This window comes from Phalacrocorax carbo, chromosome 2 (genome assembly GCF_963921805.1).
Source record: "Phalacrocorax carbo chromosome 2, bPhaCar2.1, whole genome shotgun sequence".
NCBI lineage: Eukaryota > Metazoa > Chordata > Aves > Suliformes > Phalacrocoracidae > Phalacrocorax > Phalacrocorax carbo.
In genome coordinates, this window is record NC_087514.1 from 163,468,926 (window position 1) to 163,495,345 (window position 26,420).

At 42.0% G+C, this 26,420-nt stretch overlaps 1 protein-coding gene across 2 annotated transcripts in view; it reads left to right on the plus strand.

Moving 5' to 3' along the window:
* The first annotated feature begins 9,271 nt into the window (after window positions 1-9,271).
* MINDY4 (MINDY lysine 48 deubiquitinase 4) overlaps window positions 9,272-26,420 on the plus strand; it is a 75,736-nt gene continuing 58,587 nt past the window's right edge. For both annotated transcript variants that reach the window (XM_009508492.2, XM_064445136.1), the window contains exons 1-5: window positions 9,272-9,361; window positions 11,427-11,546; window positions 12,726-12,934; window positions 16,490-16,748; window positions 17,802-18,220. In XM_009508492.2, coding sequence (XP_009506787.2) covers window positions 9,299-9,361; window positions 11,427-11,546; window positions 12,726-12,934; window positions 16,490-16,748; window positions 17,802-18,220 — 1,070 coding nt within the window. In that variant the 5' untranslated portion in view covers window positions 9,272-9,298. The remainder of the gene's footprint in view (window positions 9,362-11,426; window positions 11,547-12,725; window positions 12,935-16,489; window positions 16,749-17,801; window positions 18,221-26,420) is intronic.

Genomic DNA, 26,420 nt, shown 5'->3' on the forward strand with positions numbered 1-26,420 from the left:
TCCTTTGTTCCCAATCCTCCTTAAATTGAGAGGGAGTGAAGAATGCTGAAAAAAAAGCACAGTGCCATGCTTTCTCTTTTTACAAAATGAAACAGCTTTTCAATCCCACATCAAAAAAGTTCTTAAAAAAATATTATCCAAACCACATTGGAGGAATCCAAACCATCTCCAATAAAACAGTGATTAAAATTAGTCTTCCGATTTAAGACACTTTTTAAACAATATATAGCAAGATAAACAGAATAAAGCAGGTGGTATTTTAGCATGCTTTTTCTTAAGAGTGCATTCTTCATATGTCATTTTTGACAGGCTAATTTTTGCAGCACTGATTTACAGCAGTAGTCCTGAGCAGAAAAGCAGTGTAACAGCTTTTAAGCATAGGAATTTAACATCTCATCCTTGAAAAGCCTTTCAGAATTCCTAGCCTTTATTGTTTTTATTCTTCCAGTCATTTCTACCTTTGATTTCTAACAGTTAAACCAAGATAGTTCAAATAAACACAGGCAAGAAGATGCTAGTTGCTGCAAATCTCCTCTTTAAATGACAGATACTCAGCTGTCTGGAGGGAGATGACAGAGCAGGCTCCCATCAGACCTGTTACTTAACTTACCCCACAAATATAAAATTACCAGGGTGTGCAAACAGGGGCTAACTGGTTAGCACAGCAGGTGGCCCAGAGGTGCAGCCCAGGAAGGTAAGTCAGTGCAATGGTGATGTACTATGTGAATAGAAGAGGTCTTCACCTAGACGTGAGCCCATGAGGAAAGATGTGGCTGCACAGAGCGCTGGGTCCCCCTTCCTGAGTCCAGGGCTGGGACTGCAGCACTCTCAATAAGGCAGGTGTGCTCTGGTGAAACCACTGATTCTGGAGACCTGGGGGGGGTGTCAAATGAAATGCTTGACATCTAATGACCACCCCAGTAGCAACAGACATCCCAAAGACCCAATGAAAACAGAGTCTTTCAACAACAGGACAACCAATGCTAAGTTATCAACTTTGCAAGAGTAACAGAGCCACGTTTATGGGTCAGTGTGTTCCAATGTGTTTCAAGAGTTACATACGTTTGTAGTGTAACAGCATAAAGATGTTTTAGGAAAAGAGAAGCATAGAAGAATCCTTGAGGTTAGGAATTCCCATAACCTAATTCCAGTTTAGCACTGGAACTGGGCACTACTGACTGCCATCAGGGCAATGACAGCAATCATGAAATGCTGAGTACAGAAACTTCAAATTTTGGACTGTTAGCAATAGGAGGAGTTAAATTACCTACATACAGAAATGGGTCGGCGATTGAAGGAGGATGAGATGCAGAAACAAAACTCCTAGAAGAACCTGTATAGGAATCCATGTAAGAGATGCTATTTTGGATTTAGACTCAAGTGGTGCTTGGAAAACAGTTCAAGTGGAATCACTGGAAGAGCTGTTCTTTAGCGGTGATCAAAACACAATTAGGTTACCATAGAAAAGAGCACGTGAGTGAAGAAAGCACTGGATAAATATGTGAAGAAATGGAACAACGTAAAAATAAGGCTATTAGTCAAGAAAAAGATTAAAAGAACAGCCCCAAAAGCAGGAACAATCAAATCTACAAACAATCTAAAAACTATAGTGAATACTGGATTAGAAGCCCAGATAAAACATGGACCAAAAGGGAAAAAAGGAGAAAAAAAAGCCAAACCAATTAATTCTTGCCTGGCTCAACAGGGAGTTAAGAAGGCTGTCAGAAGGAAAAGGTCAGAATTTAAAGAAATGGAAAGCTTGCCCACATGCAGAGAACAGAAAAGCCATACAACATGGCAGGCCAAATGTAAACAAGAAATTAAGAGGATGGAAATTAATTCAAACAGCACCTTACAATGCATACTCAACTTCATAGTAAAAAATTCTTTAAAAACATTAAAAGCAGGAGGCCAGTCAAGGAATCAACAGAACTGCTTGACGAAGAAAACTGTAATAGGAACACCCAGGGGGAGGCAAACACACTCAGTGAATTTCTTGTACTGATCTCTTCTGATGAAGACCTCGGGAGGATTCCCATATCTCCTACATCCTTTGTAGTCAACTTCAATACACAAGAAAAGTATCAACCAAACCAATAATGCTAATAAAACACCAGAACTGGATAGCATTCTCTCAAATGTGAATCTGCAAAACTGCTGGCAAAGGTGTGCTACCCACCCTTACAAAGAGCTGCTCTGCCAGAGGCCTGCAGCGCTGCAAACACAATTCCCGTTTACAAGAAGGGCTCCAGAAGGTATCTGAGAATTATGGGCTCATGAGTGACCTCCTTGGCAGTGACAGAGTCCATAATAAAGAATAAATTTTGAGCACATGCACAAATAAACTCTATTTGGAAAGAACAGGTATAGATTTGTAGAGGGAAATCCAGCCTCACTAGGCTGCTGGAATTGCATGAGGTTTATCAGTCAGTATTTGGCCTAAGGGAATCCCATGGACATGATGTTTTTGTATTTTGAAATAATAAGCTGTTGCCTCAGGGTTGGAAAGAAGGTACCACATCCAGGGCATGAAAAAAGAGCATCCATGCTCAGAAACACACTAATACCACCTCCAGGTGATGATCACAGTGTAGTACTCTGCTTCCTAGAGCAACTACCCTGGGGACATTTCAAAAGCCTGTCAAGTTTCCTTGTGCAATACTGTTTTCTACTGTCTATTTTAATACCTTTCCAGCTTATCAGCAGCAATCTCCTATATTCCTGTTCAGAACATATATTCCTAGAACAGAATACAGTCAACACAAACTACTTTACATTTTTAAATAAAATATACAATTGCAGAACTGAAATGAAAATACTTCTAATTAATATCTGCACTAATGAGCCAAGTTCAGTCTAAATGCACCATTTTGCTCAAACCCAAATTATATAAATTGAAGTGGGTGTCACAGCCTTCAAGAGCTTAAGCACTGCTTTAAAAGAATCTGTCAATCACTTAACAGAAATCCTTTCGTAGTACAATATTGCTGATTTACACCTCACATCTAAGGTTAATTTAATGCTTAAAATGTAGCATTTCAAGTACTGTTGCATGAAATAATTTATCTTGGAAAAAATTTAGAGAACAAGGAAAGACAATTATTCATGTGAACAAGAGAACATGAATCACAAGGGAGAGAAAATTATATCTATATAATGCAGACATGCAAAGATCAATCCATTATAGTAGGCGATACAAAGAAAGGAGATTTAAATTGTAGGGTAAAATTATAGCTACATACAGTACTTTTTCCTCTTTTTCTTTTTTTTTTTTAAAGCAGAAAGGAATCTGGTTCACCACCAGATTCTGGTCAAGTCAGTCAAGGTGCTACCATGCATCCAGAAAAACTCTTAAAAGCCACTCAGGTACAATACAAACTCTTCCTTCCAAAGGTCTCAAATGATCAAGAAAACACACAAACACTTGGTAGTTCCACAGAGGAACCAACACCCATGATATTTAGACAAAGGCAAAACCAAGGAGGATAGGTATCAAGGATCGGACCTACTTTCCCAGCAGGAAGAGGACCAGACACCTGGCTTTTTCTTTATCAGTGAGCCCAGACGATGATTAAAACAAAACAAAACACTAAGACCTCCCATGAAGTCTCAAAGTCCAGTTTCATCCTGTTTCCAAGGTCATTTCAGTAAGTGGCCAAGAATCAAACCACTCCTCTAGAGCAGTCCAGTATAGCTGCCCACGTTATTTATGACCAGGACTCCAAACCATTTCAGAGCCCCTACCTTGCAGTCTGGCACCTTAATGTGGAGAACCCCAGAGCTGGATGTCAAGACAAAGAACCACCTCCCTGTCTGGGGTGATTTGCTGCTTCCCTTGGGCTTGGATCAGGGACGCTGATGAGAGGCTGCCAAGGCTCATCCAGCCCTTGGACACTTGCTGCTCATTCACATGGGCAGCAATGAAACAGTCAAGGGAGACCATGAGCACATCAAAAGGCCTGAAAAACTAGAGCTCTGTGGTAGACAGATTACAAGTTACAGTGGAGGAATTTAGAAACACTGCCAAGGCATATGGAGATGGTGTTAGAAAAGCCAGAGCTCACCAACAGTTCATGCTCATAGGAGATTTTAAGGGCTAAAGGAAGTGCTTCTTCTCTCACATTAGTGGTGAAAGGCTGGCCAAAGATAATGTAGGCCCGCTGCTCAATGGGGCAGGTGACTTTATAATCACAAAGACACATCTTTTCTTTGCTTCATTTGCCCCTGACAAGTTCTCCCAGGTCTATTGAGAGTCCCTCCAAGGAGAAGATGAACTACTGGCAGTGAATATGGTCGAAGTCAGGGATTAACTGTGAGAGCCTGATTCATCCAGTTCCATAGGACCACACCGGCTTCACCCATGGATGCTGAGAACTGACTGATATAGCAAGGCCACTCTCTATCATCTTTGAAAAGTTGTGGAGATCTAGGGAGGTCCCCATTCACTGATGAAAGACATGTTGCGCCTTCAAAAAAAAGGCCAAAAGTGCTACCCAGGGACCTACAAGCTAGTCAGCTTTCCTTCGGTTTGTGGGGAAATCATGAGTCCTCCTGGAACACACTTCTGAGTACGTGAAGGAGATGGTGGTTATTTGGAATAGTCTGTGGGAAAGGATGTGGAAGCCTTGGTAGCCAGCAAGCTGCACACCAGCCAGCAGTGTGCCCTGGTGGCAAAGGCAGCTGACAGCATCCTGGGCTGTATTAAAAGGAGAATGGCTTGATAATGAAGGAAAATTGTTTGAGGGCAATTATTAACCCCCTTGGCTCTGTACTCATTAGATCACATCTACATGGTTTGTAGATGTGAAATGTCACATACATTTTTGGGACCCCTGGTACAAGGAGGACATTGATCAACTGGATTGAGTTCAGTAGAGGGCCATCAAGATGGTCAGGGGCTGGAGCACATGTCCTGTAAGAAGCAGCTGAGGGAACAGGGTTTGTTCAGCCTGGAGAAGAGAAAGCTGCAGGGAGGAAGAGATCTCTTAGGTTGTGTGAGAAAAAGATTCATCTTCACAAGCACAAAGCAGCACAGATAAACGGTGGTAACTGGGAGAACCTGAACAATACCTGCCCTGACTATTCTGGGCTATCACAGGAGTCACCAGCTTGAAGGAGCACAGAGGAACACAAGCAAGGGAACCCCAATAACTCACCCAGAGAAAAGGAGCCCAGGCTGCAGCTTCTCCCAGGATTGCCACACAAGAGCCATCGACGAGACACTCTCCAACGAATCTTTCAGACTGAGGTGAAGGGTTATACCATGCAGGGAAGAGCATTACAGGATTGTTCAGAACTTACTAGGGATGTTTCAGGAAAGAACCAGAGGCAGGGGAAGGTAGGGATCAAGGTCATTTGGGAAAAACTAGATATACGAAATTAGAAAGGTAAGGAGTTAGAAGGGGCTGGATGTGTGTTAGCCAGGGCTGGCCAGTGCGTTTGTCTTTCTGCACCTGGACAGCACAGTCTGTCCTTTCTCCTCATTAAACTTTATTTCTAACTACTGTCCTCTATTCCGCACTATGTGTGTATATAGAGGTCCACGTCACCTGTTTCTTTCTCATGCTTTTAACCCATTTTTTCCCCCATACCTCTGATTGAGCTAAGCACTAAGAAAAAGACAGGCAACTGAAAAACAACAGTGGACCTAAAAAAGGCTTTTGCATCAAGGAGCTCAAATGGCTTTCTTATTTAGCACCACAAATACCAGTCAAGTCCTTCCCTGTACAAATCAGTTACTGCCCAAAAATCTTACTTATAAAAATGCCTTTTGTTCACAAAAAAGTTTATCCATTTCACATTTAGAAAATCTTTATACATTTTGCTTTCTCCTTTAACATACAATGAAGTGTTCTGCATTTTTATAAAAAACACAGGAACATTAACTAGACAAATAAAGGTCATTTTAAACAGCATATAAACCATCAGGCTGAAGTGCAATTATGTTCTCCACAGCACAGAGCAGAGAACAAGGAGAGTCAACAAACTGCAGCACATACATAATTGTGTGCAATTATACAAGCAATACATAACTTGTTCTAATTATTTTGCATTGATATCAGACTATTGTATTCCAAATTCTGTACCAAAAAGATGTCAACTAACTCCAAGTGCCTTTTAAAAGCCAGATCTATTCTACATATTATGTATTACTCATCCTGGAAAATAACAGTATTTACAGACACCACAATGTTCAAAGAATATTTTAAGAAGTCTTTCCAGACCTCACATTTGCTGGATTGCTGAAACTGTCACTCACAGTACTGACAGTATTTCCCTTAGCCCCTAACCAGAACGTTTCGAGACCACATACGTTCAGTAGCTAGTGGTGCTGAACTAACCAAATTAAACCACACACCGTGCTACCCAGCTGCTGTGTGAACAGTTGGTGAGCTCAAAGCATCTACCATGATTGCCACCGACTGGCATCCTGAAGCTGGGAGAGTGATATTTGTGACTTTGATGACTAATTAGAAACAGGATCCTATAAGGCAGCCCCAGTTACTGTTGATTAACAGACCTATACGGACAGGAGTGCCATTTCCCCAGACTGTCATCACTCAGCAGCCCTTTGATCAGACAGAGATTAAGGACAGGTGGAAAATTTGCAGTTAACAGCCTCACGAACCAGCTGTGGAGATGCTGGGAGACTGGAGCAGGTGAGATGCAGCTGATGGCTTCGGAAAGTAGTTTTGTGCACAGGGGGAGAGGTCAGAGCTCATTTAAACCAATGGAAGTTGGTGCCCCATCTCTGGGCTACACAGCATCCTGCTGCCAAACTGGACTTGCTGCATTGAGGCGGGGGTTGCTGCCACTGACCTGGCAGCCACTGCTGATGATCAAGTTTATGCGACTATACAGATGAGGTGGCCAGGCACCCCTATGCCTCAACAGCATCGCACCCTGGCAGACACTGTCACTCAGTACAACCAAAAATCATTCTGAAAACTTTGGAAAAAAGGAATCTCAGGGAGTGGGAATCTCAGCTCTAAGAAGCCATGCAGTTAGTTAACACAAGGCCTATAGTCCACCACAGCAGCTCTGCACATAGCAAAATATAGCAGTTGCAATATGCAGCTCAGTCACAATACAAGTATGATCCCTGTTACTGGTCTCTGCAACATGTTCATTGTTTCTATGCTGGGCATCCCTGGTAACTGGGGAGAAATACGGCGTTTGAAGCCCATTGCTCTCTTCAAAATGCTTTTGCTAGATCTTTAGTTTTTATACTCTTTGTTGGGCTGAGCCATATATACACTGCCCCCACGCAGGTCTGGCTAACTCAGGGAGACATTCACACTCTTTTAATTAACTCAGTGAGAAACATTTACACCACCAGGTGATCCACTCAACTGTCGATCTCGCTGTTTATCTAAACCAAAGTCCACCCTTTTGTCCCCTTTGTGTTGAGATAAAGTCAGCTTCTTTGCATTATTCTCTGAGCTTCATAGGCACATCACCCTTGCCCATCTCCACCCACCACTCTTACGCTGTAGGGGTTTAATCGGCGAGTCACGTTCCACCCTTTGTCAGTCAGAAAGCTGACATGCATGTGTCGCAGCCTTAAGTTATGCCCTATCAAGTAAAAGGATACAAAAAACAGCTAGTTGTTCTTGCAGATGTACCACTTGATGTCTCTGGACATTAAGCTAACCCATAAGCAAGCAAAACACCAGGTCTAGGAGCAGCTAAAAATAGCTCACCTGACTGGATATGGGATTTCAAGAAAAGATAAGCAGGGAAGAGCAGGAGAACCGTGCTGTATGCGAAGCATTAGCCTGAATGCAAAGATCTACTATGCAAAAAATGATGGGCCAGAGTCAGGACTAAACTAAAGGTCAACAAAAGAGCCATTGCTGTGGAGATTTGACACGGCCTGTTCCATCGAGAAGAAAGAATTACTTCTTCAGAAAACTGGAAGAAACATCACCATCACCAGGTCCTGCCTCTCATGGAGGACTTAAGCACATCAACATTTCATGGAAGAGAAACGTGGCCTGGCACAATCAACCCAAGAGACGTCTAGAGTGTGTTAACAATCATGTTTTGATGTTGTGCTGGACAGACAAGTCCACTCAAAAATGCAGCCTAAGTGTCTGTTATGCAAGAAAGCAACTGCAGAAAAAGATCTTGGAGAGCAGGTAGACCAGCTGGAAAAGAGTCAGTAGGATGCACTTGCAGCAAAGGCACCTAACCATATACTGGAATGCACTATTAAAAGCACAGATGCCACTCTGTGAAGCACTCCTGAGGTTGCACATGGAAGACCATGTTTTATTTTCCTTCCCCCACTATGAAGTAGCCTTGAAGAAGACCAAGTACAGCAAGGCACCAGTAAGGCAATTAGGGGCTGAAGCACACCAGATGCAGTGAGCAACTGAGAGGGCAGCATCTGCTCAGCCTCAAGAGAAAAAGTCCAGGTGAAAGTCTAGATGTTACATACAACTATTGAACGGGGGTTAAAGAAAAGATGGAGCCAGCTTGATCTGAAAGGACACATTAAAGGGGTGAGAGGGAACAGCCAGAACCTGTAGCAAGGGAAATTTTAACTAGATAAGGAAAATAATTTACCCACCCAAGAGTGGTTAAATATTGGAAGAGGTTGCCCAGGCTGTGGAACCTCCATCCTGGGACAATGCCCTGCTCTGAGCAGGGCACCCTGCTCTGTGGCCTCTCCAACCTAAATCAGACCCCCAAGCCCAAAGCGCTACTCACCACAATCCCTCCCATTACCGTATTGTATTACTGGCTAACGTAGGTGCAGTGTGAAAGGAAAGATTCAGCTGATGAACGCTCCCACCTTAGACGTTGCCAGTATGAGAGAATAAGCTTAATTTAGCAGTTGCGGGTTTTCTTTGTTTTAAACAACAGTGCAATTTGACAAAAGAAACATATAGGGTTAAAAATTGCATTAGCACAGCAGTAATAGGTTACAAATAACTATGTGTGCTTCTTAAAAAATAATCTGAAAGCTGTCCCCTCTCAAATTTGAACATTCCTTTCTGAAATTTTATTACTTAAAGCAGTTACCGAGATTCTTGCTGCAGTGTTACACCACGAGCTCTTTGAATTTTAAGTCTATCGTCGGCTTCCTTCCCAGGGGGAGGAGTTCTCCCTGCTTCCGATGACATGGTCTCCACAGCAACATGCCTCCAGCAACGGGACTGCATCCAGCCGTGCCGCTGCTGCAGGGCTGCAGTGGTTAAAAGCCGCACCGAAGAGCTGCAATGTCGGCAGACTTGAATGATTTGTTAGACGAAGTTAAGCATACGCCCCCTAAGCACACTTTGGGCTAAAAATGGACAACGCCTTTGTGGAAGAGGTGGCTGCATCACTGGTGAGAGAATTTCTCAGTAGAAAGGTAACTTGTCTCGATTTTCTCCAGCTAGTACAAATGAGAATGACACATGAAAAATGTTAAGTGCTAAAAGACTAAGGAATACTGGGAGGTGGGGGACTTCTTCCAGCCTTAAAGCAGCCAGACCTGAACCATAACAAGCCTGTCGGGTAAGTAGCTGCACTACATTTCCCACAATGCCTTTTATTGCGGAATATGGAAGGCAGCTTCCTTCTTGTTTGCAAAAGCCTGATTTTTACCCACGCGCGCCTGCAAAACCCAAGATTAAATCAAGAAATGCAGTTTCAGGGTTGTTCTCCCCCCCCACCCCCCCGTTTAATTATCTTTCTTGCTATTGCCCTTGTGTTTACAAGAGGCATAAACAACTTCCCAGGACAAAGACTTTTAAAAAAATGTACTCTTCTTTTTTTTTTTTTTAGGCAAAATGTACTGGTGATAGAGAAACCCATAACATGCTTTTTTTTCCAGTTTTCCATAATATCTTGGCAGACAGCAGATTTACCTGAGGGGAAGGGGACAGGGAGAAGGGGAGGGAGGAGGCCACTGTACTTTTCACCGTGCTGTAAAGGAAACTTTGTACTGTACATAGGTGTGGGGAGTGTGGGACTGAGCACAAGAAAAGGCACCTCACATTTCCAGGTGACAGTACCTATCACCTCGTGTTTACGTTCCGTCCTAAGGAAATATTGCTGATGTCCAGCCCAGTCAGTCCCTCGGCGTCAGGAATGAGTTGGTGTGTATCAGAGATTAAACAGCCACTGCCTTATTAAGTGCTACACTAACCTCAATTTTCTTAATCTGTTTTGCATCCAGTCCCCAAATGCACATCTTCAGTGTTTGTAAACAGAGCTGAAACATTTGCCAGCAGAATTTCAGATGCAGAATTCATTATTTGCCATTTACTGCCAGAAGTACGAGAGGCTCAAGTCTGTCCAATTGTCTGCAAAGATTTTTCAAATGAGAGACATTCACATTTCTGAGTTAAGATACATGTAAATGCAAAACTGAATAAAAGCAGAAAAGGCAAAGGAATGCCCTGCTGGTAAAACAGATCATACAGTTTACAATAGTAACTTACACTTGAATTCCCACATCTATTCCATACTATATACTCTGGAGTGAAAAACAAGGAGCACTGATAATCCTTTATGCTTCTGCACAAGGGTTCCCCTGCCTCCCCCAGATCTTCAATACACTTCAGAGCCAACTCTGAGAACCATCCTTTATCTGCCACAACTTGTCCATGGTTTCCTAAATCTGAGCCAGACGATCCATCTGCAGAAAAATAAATCCTTTCTTGTAACAACAGCCCTTCAGAGAAGAAATCAGGACTTTCTCTCTCAAATGGTGGCCTGCTGTTTTACCACTCAAATTAGTTTGGGATTGACTCTGACATTTCACAATAAATCAGTCTCTCCCTCCAGAAAGTGAGATGCCCACACATTTTGTCTCTGAAGTGCCCACATATGCTGACTACAGATACAAAGTAGTTGAGGAAGTCTGAAGACCCCAAACCAGCTGATGCCGTGGAGATCTGACCGATTTCCAAGCTGAGACTGATCAGAATAACCTCAAGCTACGATAAAGGTTCTGAAACCTGTCCTGAACCGGCCAAGAGATAGCGTATGCCTGATGTTCAGACTTTGTAATTACCCAAATCAAATCACATTTACAAAAAGCTGTATTGCATTTTGATGGAAAAAAGCAAACTCAGTATTTCTGGAACTATTTGAACCAGAAGCCCACCCAGGTATTAGCAAGGGCCTTCATACAGCCCAGTCAGTCCTGTGAGGCAGCTGAAGTCACCTGCGTGGAGGTCTTGTCTTTTCTGTTCCAAAATTTCCACCTCACAGGCAATATTGCCACCTGCATTGTTTTTACATCTGTGGGCTGTAGTAATGCAAGATTGTACCACTGAAGTACAGGTTCTAAGGGTTAGCTTGTTACTAATTACTGCCATTTTAATGTATTCAAAGGTTTCATCTTACATCTAACAAAGTCAAGAATAAAAGCTTTGCTAAGTCGTACTGTCTCGAGTACTCTGAAATCTGACACTTTTCCTTCTCAGGGTTTGAAGAAAACCATCACTACCATGGACCGAGAGCTTCCACGTTCTGCACTCAGCATCAATAACAGGAATGAACTCCGAAATGTCCTACATCTGCACTCCTTGTACAAACAGAACAAGGTAAGGAAACAGATCGTGCTCCCCAAAATGTGCTATCAGATACCATGAAGCTAGGCCAACCTGATCAAGGCCGTAGTGTGTGTCCAAACCGCAGAGAACTCAAGCTCATGTCTGGTATGGCATTGCTGTGGACAGACTGACAGCTGTCAGGAAAGGAGAGGTTAACATTTAGGTGACATTGCAGCTCATGGGACGAAGTTGAGAACCTGGTAGTTCATGAACCCTTGCTACAAACTGCAACCTCCAATAAACTAGGAGCAGTTATTCACTTTAACACCTTTTCCATCATTATGGCTAGATTATTTGGTTTTGGAAGTACCCTTACGTGCCCATTTCTATTTGCAACTTTTTTATAAGGCCTGGCGGACAAAATGACACTTCTAGCATTTATTACTCTTTGAGATATAACAGAGCAAGATTTGATGACAGGGACATCAATGGATAATTTCCATTTCACTCATGACTGAAGGCTCCACGATGCTTTTGGTAAACAGCATGAGGCTACTTTGTAGTAAATCACTTCAAAAAAATCTCCCAGTGGAGTTGCAGACACTGCAGCATTTTTTACTAAAGCCCTAAACTTCTGTGTTTTGTGGTTTTTTTTTTGTTTTGTTTTTTAAAGGAAATGCTCATGTACACACGACACATTTTCCAGAGTACTGTTGAAAAACAGTATAACAAGTGGGGTGGGGTGTTGCCCTATACTTAAAGAGTTATCCGAAGTACATGAATAGAGCTCTAGAGTCCATGCTTCTCACCAAGTTCTGATAAAATAAACCCAAAATACCGAAGTCAGGAACTAAAAATACTTGCAGCTGATTCTACACTCTTCTGAAGCTGACCAGGTAACATTAGAAAAGGTGTATTCTAGCATTGCTACCATACTTCGCAATGTCGCGCTAAAATGACAATAAGGAATGACCATAACAGGTTGTTTCTGCATCATGCTTACTTCATTTAGCACACCACCACTGTCGAGCTCTTGGCATTCTCTAGCTGACATCCTCCAGCCTCCAGGATTGACTGTAGTGTCATGTCTGGGATACACCCATAGGCAGCTAACTATAAAGTAGTTAATACATTCAGCTACTGTATAGAGTAAAAAGAATATCCTATCTTAGACTGCAGCAAGACAGAGTTTCAATCATCACTAAGAATTTTATTTTTCTTTTTGGATAGGCAAAGGAGAACCCACTGAAAACGCTCCTTGAAATTATTACAAATTACTTCCTTGAGCACCGTGGGACTTCCAGAAGCATCAGCTCAAATTCTACTCTGTCAACTCCTCAAAGCAAGAGCTCAACATCTCACCCACCCGACTTCTTGGATGAAGATCCTGCGCGTGGGAGTGCCATTACGCTCAGCGAAAGCGAAACTCAAGCCTACAGGTACAGCCCTAGTTCTTTCTCTTTGCCACGTTCAGTCACTGGGTTTTGTTTTTTTTTAAATTAAATAAGGGAAATCATGTTAAAAGCTGTATGTATACCTTCAGCTACGGTACCTTTTAGTAGTTATCCTAGTAACACAAAGCTTCAATTTCCAGATTATTAACATCTCCTACGCAAGCCACCCTTCAAAAATGCTTTTGTGTTCCCTACCAATTACTAAGATTGATAATCTCAATTACATTTTTCAGCCACTGAAGCACATAGAAATCTAGCTTTTATGCCTTGTCAATTGGAAATATTCAAACGGAAGCATATTCTGATGAAAAACTAACCATCTGCGCTGAAGCTACAGGTATACTCATGCCTTACATAGCCAAATGCAAGGCCTACTATCTTAAACTCAGTATTGTTATAAACAGTACGCAACCATGTCTTTCAGCTCTATTTATTAGTGCCTCTAGGTGGAGTAACAACCCTAACTGTGCTTCGGTAAAAAGCTTTTAAAATGGGCACGAGAGTTATTTGCCTTCCCAGCCTTGACTCTCAGGGAATTAATCTAATTTTATTCTTCATCCTAAACACAGGATGGTCAAAGCAGCTAAGTCTGACCATCAGTGTTTGCACAACCCCAGCAAGTCCTTCCTTACAGGGAAAGAAAGCCAAGATTTTGAAAGCTGATGCTACCAGCTGAGAAGCAACACTTGAAAAGGAGGCAGTGCAAAAGAAGAATTAGCTGCTTCTCTTTCTCAGATACAGGAAATTTTAGCATGTTGTCAGTGATCTTCTCTCCTTGACTGATACTATTGCACCTCACGCTACCTCAGAGCTTGTACCTGCCTCATTTTCTCCCCTTCTCCTACACACTGCAAGTTGTTCCATTTCCCCTGCAAGCCTCTCCAGTTCCCGCAGACCTTTCTTACTACAGCAAAAAACCTTTCCCATACAGAAGAATCCTCTAACACCCGCCCTTAACACCGAAGTTAACCCACCACTACACACCCCCGCCCCCACTGACCCCCAACAACATGGCGGCTCCGCCCCGCAGCTCCTGCTAGCCCGGGGCGCGCATGCGTATTGGCAGCACAGCGCTTCCCTCCTCCGCCCGCCGCCAAGCGAGTGCTCGGCTGCTGGCCCAGAGTGGCCATCATTGACTAGGAAGTGGTGCGTTATGGGGCCTCTCTGCTTTACCCTGGAGGGCACTCCATGGTTTTAATCCTCCACGGGCCGGACAGACAGATTCCCTCCCCACACGGTCACCCGCACACACGTACACGCTCTGTATACACACATACATGGACACACAAATGCAAGGAGGCAACATAAAGCCCCACATGCAGAAGCAACATGTGTCAGTGATGGGAGAGGGTGGGGATGGTGCGGTGCTGTGAGGAAGGGCCCCTTGCCAGCATGGCGCAGGCACTGTCCCTTAAGGGGTGAAACATTCCCCATCACTGCCCCAGCTAGGAGGGAGCCAGAAATGGCAGATTAAAGGAAAATCGGAAAGCAAAAACCAGAAATGCCCAACCGTTCGTATGTACAAGCTTAGAAATCTTACCCTGCCACATACGGAGAGCTGCCAGCTCTGGAGAGGGCAAGATCCTGTATTGACGTGCAGGTTTCTGTCTAAATCCTGTGTGGTTTTGTACTGATTTTCATGCCTTCAAATGCACTGAACTTGATGGTTATGCCTTTCTGAGGTGGGGGAGGCTGAAGCTGGCTCTAGGTGCAAGGAAGGAAAACCGGGTTGACTGTTTGTGACAGGAATGTGGGTTTCGGGGCCTGTCCTGATACAAATCAGTATTTGTAACTGATTTTTCTCCCAAAACCAACTGAGAATCTGACCCTTGGACACAGGTAGCCACTCCTGGATGGCTGCTTTTATTTTATCCTTGGGTCAGGTCCTGTCCCAGCCGTGCAGCTCGCCTGCATTTCCACAGCATGGCCGCAGAAAGGGGCTGCGAAGCTGCTGTAACGAGGACTATCGTGGGCAGGTTTCCAGTTTGGTTCAGCCACATCCTATTTCAGCCCACAAAAGGAACCGGTGAGAGGAGCACCATGGCAAAGCACAGCTCTGTCATCCTCCTAGCCTTTTCTATCGCCTCCAGCCAAAGAAAAATCAGGTACCACCAGGTCAAACAGCCAGTGCCTGAAATCAGTTTTAATTTCAACTACCTGGATAATTTTTAACAATTCTTTCAAGAGTGGAGAGTATAAGTAGACAGGTACTCTTCACTGGTTCCTTATTAAAGAGTCTTTTTTCCTTTTAACTTACCTCTTGAAGTTTTTTTGAACATCTGTAACTGTTAAAACAGTCTCTAAGCTGACACTGTGCCCTTTGGCAATGAGGGGTTACATGGTCCTAGGTCATGTAACAGTCCTCACATTTCCTAATGCTCCCAGAGACTGATCGTGCTCCCTTCCATTTACATATGCAGCGTGTCTTCACAGCACAAGACATACTACTTCAAAACCCAATTTTTAACTGGTTAAATAAAAGGGATGTTTTTGTGGTACAGGATGCTTCAACTCATGGAATTGCTTTACTATGAAATAGAATGGAGAAAAACATCCTAGAGTGAAAAACAAGTTCAGGGACAGTTGTCATAAAGAAGGCTAGTATTTTCAGGTTACACACAATATAAATTTATCAGCTGACACAAAAGAGGTCTTAGTGAAGTGGTAACTACTCAATAAAAGAAATTCCATTTAACAATGAGCTAATATTATGCAGACAGTGAAACAGATCCCCATGAAGAAAATCGGACTCATCATGCTTTCCTACAGGCTCAAATAATTACTTTTTTTACTTTAGTAAGAACATGATTTGGTAAAAGATATTTTTAAGAAGGAAATGCATATAGTTTTGTACAAAGAGATTCACAGATCCAGGTGAATCTCACTTATATTTCAGAAAAGCTGGTTTGTAGCATTATATACGTGTAGGAAAACAGACACAAACAGGGAACTACACCTTGTGTTGCTACCTGGAGGACCATGGTGACGAATATGGATGAGGTCAAATGAAAGCAGTGTAGCTACCTGTTATCAAGGAAAAGCCCAAATACAAAAGTACCTTTCTTTTTGAACTAAAATAAGTGTTTGACATTTGAACAAAGAGTGAAAGAGGTCAGCGGAGTCAATCTAAGCTATATGATAACAGAGGATGTTAGCAAAAGTGTTAACAAATTTTCAAACTGCCAACCAAGCAGACGGAGAAGGAATGGGAACTGCTGGTGGTATCTTAGGACTTGTCTGGTACGATACGTATATATAGTTTGATTTCTGTTGTGATATGGTACATATCAAAATAAGTAAGCATAAGATTAAAGTGTTACACACATTATAACCAATCGTGACACATAATAATGATATTAAAATAATGTCCTGAACACCTACATATAGATGTTTAGGTGAAAACATTGTATTTGAGTACCATTGCTAGATAATAAGTAACTTAATTTGACAGCAGTGCTTTAATTAGCCAAGCAGAAGTTTTCATTGATTTCATTGTGCATTATTTTGCTCTTTGAAGTTTTGTCTTTTCCTTCTTTCTAGACATGATGTTGAGAATCCGTTAGATAAAATCCTTCCGTCCAGAAAACATCAGCACAAAAGTGAAAAGTGCCACACAGGGACAATAAACAACAGCCACTTACCACCTGATGGGGATAAGAAGTTAAAAGATAGTCGAGAAGATTTAAAAGCAGCAGTGATATCCGAGGAGCTGAAATCCACAGTGAAGGAGAAGCCAAGGCCCAGGTCTGGTCTCATTGTCAGAGGAATGATGACTGGACCTGTAACAAGTTTGCCAGAGGTGATTTCCAACACTTACAAAATATTTGGCTTAGCCATGGATTTTATATCTAACCTTCTGTGATAAACTCAAATAATATTAAAATGACTTCTGCATGCTAATCCATTAAATCTGCAGTCTGAAAATATGTGGTGAGTTAGGGAAGTGGTTCTGGTTAATTCAGAAATTCAAACTGTTTCAGATATAGCCACTACATGCAGTGACCTTCTGCATGTCTGTGACCTTAGGTTACAGAATTTCTTCATAAATCTCTTCCATTCTTGATATCTCTCGACAGATGGGATTTTCCATTTTCCTAGGAAAACTGCTTTTTTACCTTAGCAGTGTCTACAGTTTTCAAAGCTTTCTTAGCCCTGGGTATCTGTTCTACTCAGGTTTTCCTGAAACCCTACATTTAATCAGTAGCAGTTTGGAACCAAAAATTACTTTCAGTTAGAAATATGTTTCTAAATTGGTCCAATCAGACCACATTCTATCGGAAAGGGTTTTCAAAACACAGTTCTAAAATTCTTGCCTCTTTTTTTTTTTTTTCCTTCATGCTGTGTTTATATAGACAGGAACTTTCCCTGCATAAAATTAGGCTTGTAATAATGAGAAACTGAAATAATTTAAACATAGAATTTCGATAATACTGAAAAGAATATGTAAGTTAAATTAATTAGTTGGATTTTTCTAAATATCTCTGTTTTGGAAATAGAGACTAGACACATGTAGTGGGCAGTCTTTCCAGTAAAATGTCTTATATGTCTTGGCTTCCTGAGTTGGGTACAATCCCCAAATTAAGCTTTTAGGAGGTATTTTGTTGGCATTCTTGGGTAAAAGAAAGCAGTTTTTAATGGTTCATAGCATCTTTAATACTGTTCAAATTTTAAGAAAAAGTATATGCCTTTCTTATTATCAATTTTTTAAAATCCGATTTACTATATAACATGATTCCTAATAATAAACAAATTGCTTAGCCCAGAAATTAGTGATAGAGCCTTCCTTTGCTTTTCATGTTTATTTAAAGATGCTCAGATTTTAACTTAAGGTTTTAATGACACTTATTTCTAGGATCTGCAAAAAAGGAGGCTTTCAAAACGATCCACCAGCATAAGCAGCACAGCACAGTTCAAGGGTGAAGAATATGAAGACAATGACCTAAGTGTCCCAAGTACTGATTTTCAAGAAAGCAAAGGATCTTCAATACAAGTAAATATGGAGTTTGCATCAAAGACTATGTCAAGCTCACACACAAGTTCAGCCTCTGAAAAACTAAGAAACATCCTGAAAGATACAGATGACTCCTTTGCCAAGCTGCTGTCTGAAAGAGAGAGGGCCAAGACAGAAGAAGGAAAATCAGTTCCAAGCTTTGGCACAGACAGCAATGAAAAAAGCCTTAAAGTGAGTGCTCCTCACAGGCATTCAGGGGCTGGAAGAGAGAACAGACAAAGATCCCTCAAGAAAAATGAGAGTCGCTTGTCAGGCCACAGGTAAGAATATTTGTAAGAATATTATACTAAAACGTTGAGGAAATCTGATGGAGGACTGGGAGTGGCTGAAATACGCCTTCTGATTTCATTGAGTGAAAGTAGCTGGAAGAGGTGAAGCTACTGAAAGGCAGAGAAGTTTTAAGATGTAAGTTACTAACTTTTGACATCCTAAACCACTCACGAGCCCTTTCCTGGTCAGTGGAGAGGCCCTGGAGGTGCTGCTTTCTCTCTACTGCTTCAGAAGGAAGCTAGTTACTAGTTCAGACTTAGACCACTTAGACATTTAAGCAGTACAGGTGACTCCCACCCGTGGAGGTCATTTACAGTTTTCCACAGGGACATTGCTCCAAATATTGCAGTAGTATGTCCAGAAAGCCTCAGAGGATAAAATCAAGGAATACCAGCCAAGTGCATACATATGTCCGCGTGGTTCAGTGCGCTGCTATGTTGTGATATCCAAGCCGTGCTCAAACACGCTGGTTTAGCGACCAGCACAGTGCTGTACCACACTGCTGTGTGTCTTTGAAGCAGGACAGCCAGTGGCACTGCAGTATTTAGACTAAGCCCAATTAGCAGCCCCACAGATTATGATGCTGCAACTACACAGCTCCTGTGTCTCAAAGTTTTTTACTCAAAAGTTAGCTCAGATTTTTTTTTTATTGTGCTGCATTGCTTCACATTGATATAAAAGGTTTAGAGCAGCCTCCTTCTGTGAGCTCCAAATATGTATTTTTGGCTTTTCCCTGTCTTATACTCTTAATTGATCTGTTTTGATTTTTTTCTCTTTTTTTTTTTTCTGTACAGAAGTTGAGAAGAATGGGAGGCATGGGATTTTATTTTTTTGGGGTTGCTAAAGCAGTAGAACCCAGACTGCCACATGTCACAGCTGCCTTCATAGTTGGGCTGTGACTTGGATTGGCTTTTGAAATGCTTCAGAGTTTAACCAGTCTGCAGTTCCGAACAGCTGAAGATGCTCTAGGTTTGAACAGCGCAGGGCAGCTGTGCCCTGTCCACGTGTCGCCGACTGCACCAAATTGTCACAAATACAGCCTTGTGTATCCTGCCAACTACACCAAATTGTCAGGAATATGATTTGTTCACAGCTTTAGTTAGCAATTTAAGATTTGTGGCAAGGTTCACTCTTACTTACATAGAAGTGCACAAAGGGTAATTGAGGTATACTTGAATTAGAATGATTCACAGAGGCATTGTGGATGCAGGGGATAAGGGGGACCCTCCCATTGAGTCACAAGGTGCAGAATAGCCTCCTTTGCTTTCTAAACATCTGGCCGAGAGAACTTTAGGTGTGGCTAGGTCCAATTATAGTCTCAGACTTGGTCAACGGTTTAGGTGAATAGGGATAATATATACATATATGTAGTCAAATTGCACACACACACCCCCACACCCAATGTTAACCTGTGAATAAAATTTCCCTTTTCGTGAGTTTCATAAATTGCTCACTTTTATGTGCTGGCATTCATCAGTGCACTGCCTGCAAACCTCGCAAAATCAGGCCTTTGAGTCCTCGTGAAATCGTCAGGAAACGATCCTTCAATCCTCATGAAATCTACCCTGAGAGGCGTCCCAACCCAGGGGGAGGTACAGGGTCACACAGACCGCTGCGGTCCTGAAGAGCTCAGCTCCAAAGGTCTCCCTCTTGCATCGCTAGTTACAGGATCGAGATGATTGGCTTTGGTCAGTATTTTACATTCTGGCCACGGTTCTGGTACACAAATCAAGGAGCAGATGGCTCAAGGGTGCACAGAGATTGTCTGGTGCCCAAGTCATTGTGACCAAGATAACAGCAGGATGGGGCTTATCCTGACATCTCAGGATGGTCCTGATGTAGCATTCAGGCAGCAGATAGTCCAAGTGTGGACAGAGATTGCCTGATGCCAAAAGAATTTTATTCAGTCCACTATGCCTTTGACACTCATAAATTATGTACTATATATTCACTGTTCATCAAATACCAGGTACGCACTTCTCTTAGCTTTGTTAGGGAGCTGTCAAAAGCCCACCAAAGCTGTATGCTCTACCTCAATTAATGCTGAGCGTGAAGTAATAAACCATCCTGAAGCAGGAAAGGATGAAGTGATGGGTTAGCACTACCTTATACGCTCAGTCAAGTGATTTGAAACAAGAGTTGTATGGAGTCAGACCGTGTTGCCTCTGCTTCCGCAGTGACTTATGAGCTGGCTCTCTGCATTCACAGAGTCATGCAAGACTTAATAAATCCTTCTGGAAGCAGAATATCACAGGTGGATCTGCAGACACCAGTTGCAGTTCAGCAATGGTTGGACTTGTATTGCCTGGGTTCAGCCATTATCTGACATAGCTCAGCTTTCCAGTACGGTACATAATGGAGAACTGAAAAAGAAATCTCTTGTACTAACTTAACTCAGCTGTAGTTGGACGTGCTGACACTTCCTAACCTTATGCAGTAATTATGAAATGAGCAGAAAAGGAGAAGCTGGACTGAAAGGGGACTGTCCCAGTGCACAACTTTGTGCAACGTAGTGCGGTACTGTGCTCCATTGCTGTAGTAAGTGACTTGAAATCGTTTCCTTCCTTCAGAGGGCTGGTTTGGTTTCAGCAAGGACAGAAGAGGGAGCTATTTCCTAAGCAGACTCCATGTAATCTGTTCCCAAAGCAAAACGGGGACGTTCCTGCCAGATGATTTGAGTCAAAGCCAGTAGAGCATTTGAATTCATGCCGAGCTCTGAGCTCCTGCAAACGCTCACTGAAATCGGCAGGACTGTTGATGCTGCTGAAGTTAAGTGGAAGTAGCAGAGAGTGGAAGTGAGACTCCAAATAAACATCAACCATTACAATATAAGGCCTGGCTCTTGCAAGACTTTTATATCCTTTTAGCCAAATCCTGCAGTGTTTGAGAGCCTTTCAGGAGTTGGCCAGAGCGCTTGAGCGTTTTGAGGCATGAAAAATTACAGTGTAGCAGCGGATATTTGTCTGGCTCCCCTTCCATTCTCTGTAACTGCTACCTGATGCCTCTGATATAAATGCTAATCTAAGACTGTAGATGAGTAGCTGAAAATCTATGTAGGATTAACCACAGCTAGTTCATTCACAGACATCTGCAATTCTGTTCTTGTTTCCCATAGAAAATGAAAGGCATAAAAATCTTGTTTTTCCTTCCACTTGCTGTACTTTTTCATCTCTTTACTCATATGCAAAAAATGCTGTTGTTGCACACAGGCTGCAGGCACCCATTGTCTACATAGGATCAAAAAATGAAGCAAAACCACTGCCATGCTTCAAAAGACAAGCTCAATGGTATCAAATAAATGCTTAAAAACTGAGTGGGCAGAAATACCTAGCTATAAAAATATCCTGGGGAGATACAAATCCGCAGTATTTTGACACACATATTTTAATGAAAGAAATTATCGTGCTCTTTTTTTTTCATCAGCTATCTAATTCTTAGCTACTGCGTGAAGTGTGTGTGACGGGGTAACTGTGTCAAGAGGCCAGATTAGTGACTTGATATTTCAATCTTATAATACCGACATGAAATTAGACTTCTGAGTACCATATTTCATGTAAAAGTTTGTCCTCATTAAGAATTGGAGGTTCTGTCTTTGCTCAGATAGATGCCATTTTGCTGTCTTGACAGTGAGGAGGCATTTGGATTTCTGCGATGACCCAAATTAAATCCTTACCTGCAAGAGGGCTGTGTAATTCAAGAGTGAGCACGAAGTTTTCCAAAATGACAGGCCAACACACTCACCACAGATAGGGAAAAAAAGTGTAAATTAATTTATTTGCCTTGCTATTGCTGCAATTCCTTGTTTCCTTTTAGGAAAATGGAATCAAGGTAGTGAATCAATCAAATGGACACTAACGATACAGATGTAGTCTTTGCTTGCTTGTTGAACTGCTACTGCTGAGAGCATCTGCTTTCAAATTCAGGTAACTCTAGTGATGGTTTAAAAGGCCAGTGCTTAACTGCAGTTATTTTCTAATTGCTCATAACTGTAATAAAATATGGGGTATTAATAGAAAACCGCTTGTTATTTTTTCAGTGTACTCCCGACTTAATGCTGACCCCCTTGCAGACATATAGTCATTGCATAATGAGCGTACCACATTCCTTCAATCACAGAAAGATAAAAGTGAAGAAGAATTTGTTCACCTGCATCTTCCTTTATTCCCATAGTACCAGGCAATATGATGTCTAAATTCTTCCCCAGAAAAGGGAGAATAATGATAGCAAAGAAGTAGAACAAAAGGATTGTTTTCTTCCTTGTATTACAGGGGGAACAGAAATTTTTGTTCTGTTGGGTCAATGATAGCTCTCTCTGTCATGATTGTATTCTTTTCCATGTCACTAGGAGTTATTCCATAAGGGAAGTATAATATGCTGTAGAATTTACACACCTACTCAGATGTAATTGTGAATGCAATTATACGCCTTTATTTTTTTTTAGAATTCCCTTATTTTAAATTAATCCAGAAAAAAAGCAATAAATGGGTGGCAGCAAATCTTCATGTATCCTCAGCTGTAAATAAACAGCAGCTACTTCAATTTCTTGATTCATAGAGTCATAGAACACCAAGCTGGAAGGGACCTCAAGGATCATCTGGTCCAACCTTTCGTGGCAAAAACTCAATCTAGACAAGATGGCCCAGCACCCTGTCCTGCCGAGTCTTAAAAGTGTCCAATGTTGGGGGATCCTCCACTTCCCTGGGGAGACAATTCCAATGGAAGATTGTTCTTATTGTGAAAAATTTTCCTCTTGTGCCTGATCAGAATCATCTTCCCAGGAGTAACTTGTACCCATTACCCCTCTTCTTTTCTGTGTGACTCCATGTAGAACAGGGAGTCTCCACCTTCTTAGTAACCATCCTTTAAATAGTGGAACATGGTGATGAGGTCTTCCATAAGCCTTCCTTTCCCAAGGCTGAACAAACCCAGTTCTCCCAGCCTGTCCTCGTATGGCAGGCTTCCCTGTCCTTGATCACCTTTGTGGCCCTTCTCTGGACCCCTTCCAGCCTGTCCACACCTATTTTGCATAGCAGGGACCAAACCTGAACACAGTGTTCCAGGTGTGGCCTGACAAGTGCTGAGTAGTGGGCTAGTGACTCTTCATCTCTGCTGGTGATGCCCTTGTTGATGCAACCCAGCATCGGCTGGGTTTCTTTGCCGCAGCAGCACACAGTTCACTCATATTGATCTTGTTGTCCAGGTCCCTTTCCACAGAGCTGCTCCCAAGGTGGGTAGATCCCAGCCTGTGCTGCACCCTTGGGTTATGTTTTCCCAGGTGCAAGAGCTTACATTTGTCTTTGTTGAACTTGAAAAGGTTCTTGTTAGCCCACTCTTCATCTTGCCCAGGCCTTCCTGCAGGGTGGCTCTCCCTTCCAAAGTGTCCATTTCCCCACTTAGTCTGGTATCATTGCTAAAATTCATCAGGGTACACTTGATCCCGTTACCCAGATGTCTTATGAAGATATTAAATAGTGTTGGGCCCAATATCTGTCCTTGTGACAGGTTGCTGGTTTGGAAAGGAGCTATTTACCACCACCCTCTGGGCGCGGCATCTTGGTTTGTTTATTTTACTGTATATGTTGTGGTGTTGTCGTAACTCTGCTTGCCCCTGGAAGCTGTAGGTACAGGAGGTTATTATAAGGACAGTATTTCAATCTGAGTTTTAAGTTGCTTTTCGCAGGAGTTGGATGTCTGACTTTTCATATTTCGTGGCTTTAGCTTTTAATAGTTTAGATATAATGCTTCAGTGGCCACAGCACATTTCTTCTTTTCTGACTAAACTACATAATAGTAGTACAATAATGAATATGTGAAGTACATAAGGAAAGGTAAAGGTTTGCTTTGACAGAGAAATCATGCAGCAGAAGTAATTAACAGTGAATCAGTCTGTGATACTTTCCTATGTGACTTTATTACGCAAAGGTAGAGTTTTGATGAGTTTTCTTGCTGAATAAACTAACACAATGTATATGGCACTCCTGTTATTTTGCTGTAGAACCTTCCATTTTAAGGAAAAGAAAAATGTTTCTCCAAGAACATATGGAGACAAATACACAATCCAGTATTTGTGTATTGATACCAAACTATACATCCACACACGTATAGAGAATTAAGTCAGTAATTCTTCCATGCTCCTTCATAGCAACTTCATTTAACTTAACTAATTAAAAATGACATTTCTGTCTCAGTGTCACTTCAGTGGAGGTCTTGAAACCCCATCTATCCTTTCAGGCCATTTGGATGCTGTTGTTTGTAGTTCATTCTCAAAGGAGTATTTCTCGCTGTTCTCCTTTATGTTGAGTCCTTGTTCCTCTCAGTAGTGCTAGTTGTGTGCAAGGCACAAGCAAAATGTGGATGACTCACTAAGTTTTAAGATTTTATTTTGAGATTTTCAAGGAATAAAAAATTATGTTTAAAAATACACAATTCAAGTGAACAATCCAAGATTCCAGATAAAAAGTTGCTGTATCCTTAGTTATGATTTTGCTAAATGCAGCAAGTTCCTCAGGAGCTTGGGAGAGACAACGTTGAAGGAACATATTCAGATCAAGGTAGCAAACTATTAAAAACTTTCCTGAGTCTTTTAACCTAGACTGAGCCTTAAACGGCAGTGGGGAAAGGTTCTCTGACACCTTTAGTATCTTGAGGTGGGGTCAACCCTCCCTTGAGCAGGGAGGTTGGACGAGATGACCTCCAGAGGTCCCTTCCAACCTCAGCCATTCTGTGATTCTGTGATTCTCTTTAATGCTGAATTGAAGGAAGTATCACTAAACTGAGCACACGGAATAATGAGGGTCTATAGTGGAATGGAATTAATGATCTTTAAGAACTGTAAAAAAATAAAGCGCTGTTGAGGTTGATGCCTACCCTTGGATTAAAATATTTCTATTTTCCAGAAAGCCCATGGTGAATAATGCGTTATTTGGGAAAAATAAATGGTGTTCAGAAGGTCAAGATTTCCCCATGTTTCATGGCTTGAGCAAACAAAATTGGGGAAAGGCAAGCAAAACCACGTCACAGCAGCTGAGAAACAGCTTTTTCTCACTTACAGAGACATACTACAGTTGTTGCTTTTGCAGCCTCTGAAGTTGAAGTGCTCTCCTAATTTTCCATGCCTCTTAATTCTATCAATATAAGGTGTGGTAGTGATGTGGAAACCCTCCAGTTCTCAGCTGAATACTTTCTAAATGAGTAAATCTGAGCTGGCCGGCTGACTGGGCAGTTCCGCAGTGTAGTGGAACCACCTTATTCTGAGTTAGATGGGCAGATATTAACTGTAGACCTCAGTTTCACTTCTGGTCATTAAGAAGAACATATTGCAATATTTGAACTTCTAGTTTTCGTGTATAAAGCCAACCACCCTCCATCCCCCAATTCCAAGAAAAATAATATAGAAACTAGAATCAGAGCAATGAAAGAAGAAAAAAAGTGTAAAACTGGAATCAAAGATCCAAGGGAACAAAAGGACTTGGCAATCAGGACCTGCAGTTAAGGGTATCTTGGCAATTTCATAGAAACTGAAAGGGAATGCCTATCAGGAAGGCAGAAAGAAATGGGGATATTGTTACGTCAGAACAAAAATTTCCTCCTGCCGTTAGTGAGCAAAAGGATACAGCAGTGGATCTCATTGTCCAAAGGCAGAGATCTCTCATACAGTTTCAGGAGCAAGGAAGATAATTGATTCTCCACTCATCCTTTCATTGTGAACAATCACCCTGCTTATCCGGTCCTTCTAATTGCTTCTGCCATACCCTCCTTTGCCTTGCCATCAGTCCTGGCTACAAACTGAATGTGAGCTAGTGGTTTCCTTTCAGAAGTCTGTGAGTACAGATGGATATTTCAGACTGTAGGGACTGTTTTATGACTGTGTTGCTTGGCTTCAGATGCCTTTTCCAACCAAAACCTAAGTATCTCTGATGCACTTCATCTCCACCACCAGCAAAGTGAGTGCCAGTGGGTTCAGAGCCAGAATTTCTCTTCCTGCAATAGTCTCTCAACTGAGTTCCCCTTAGCCGGCACTCTTTAGTGGTTCCCAAAATATCACTCGTTATTTGGTAATAAGCCTTCTTCTAGCAGTGCTCTGCATTCTAACACAAACAGGGTAGGGTTAGAGAATTGCCATAGATACCAAGTTCCTTAGTGGAACATTACTCATATTTCATAGAATCTTAGAAATTACAGATGGAAAAG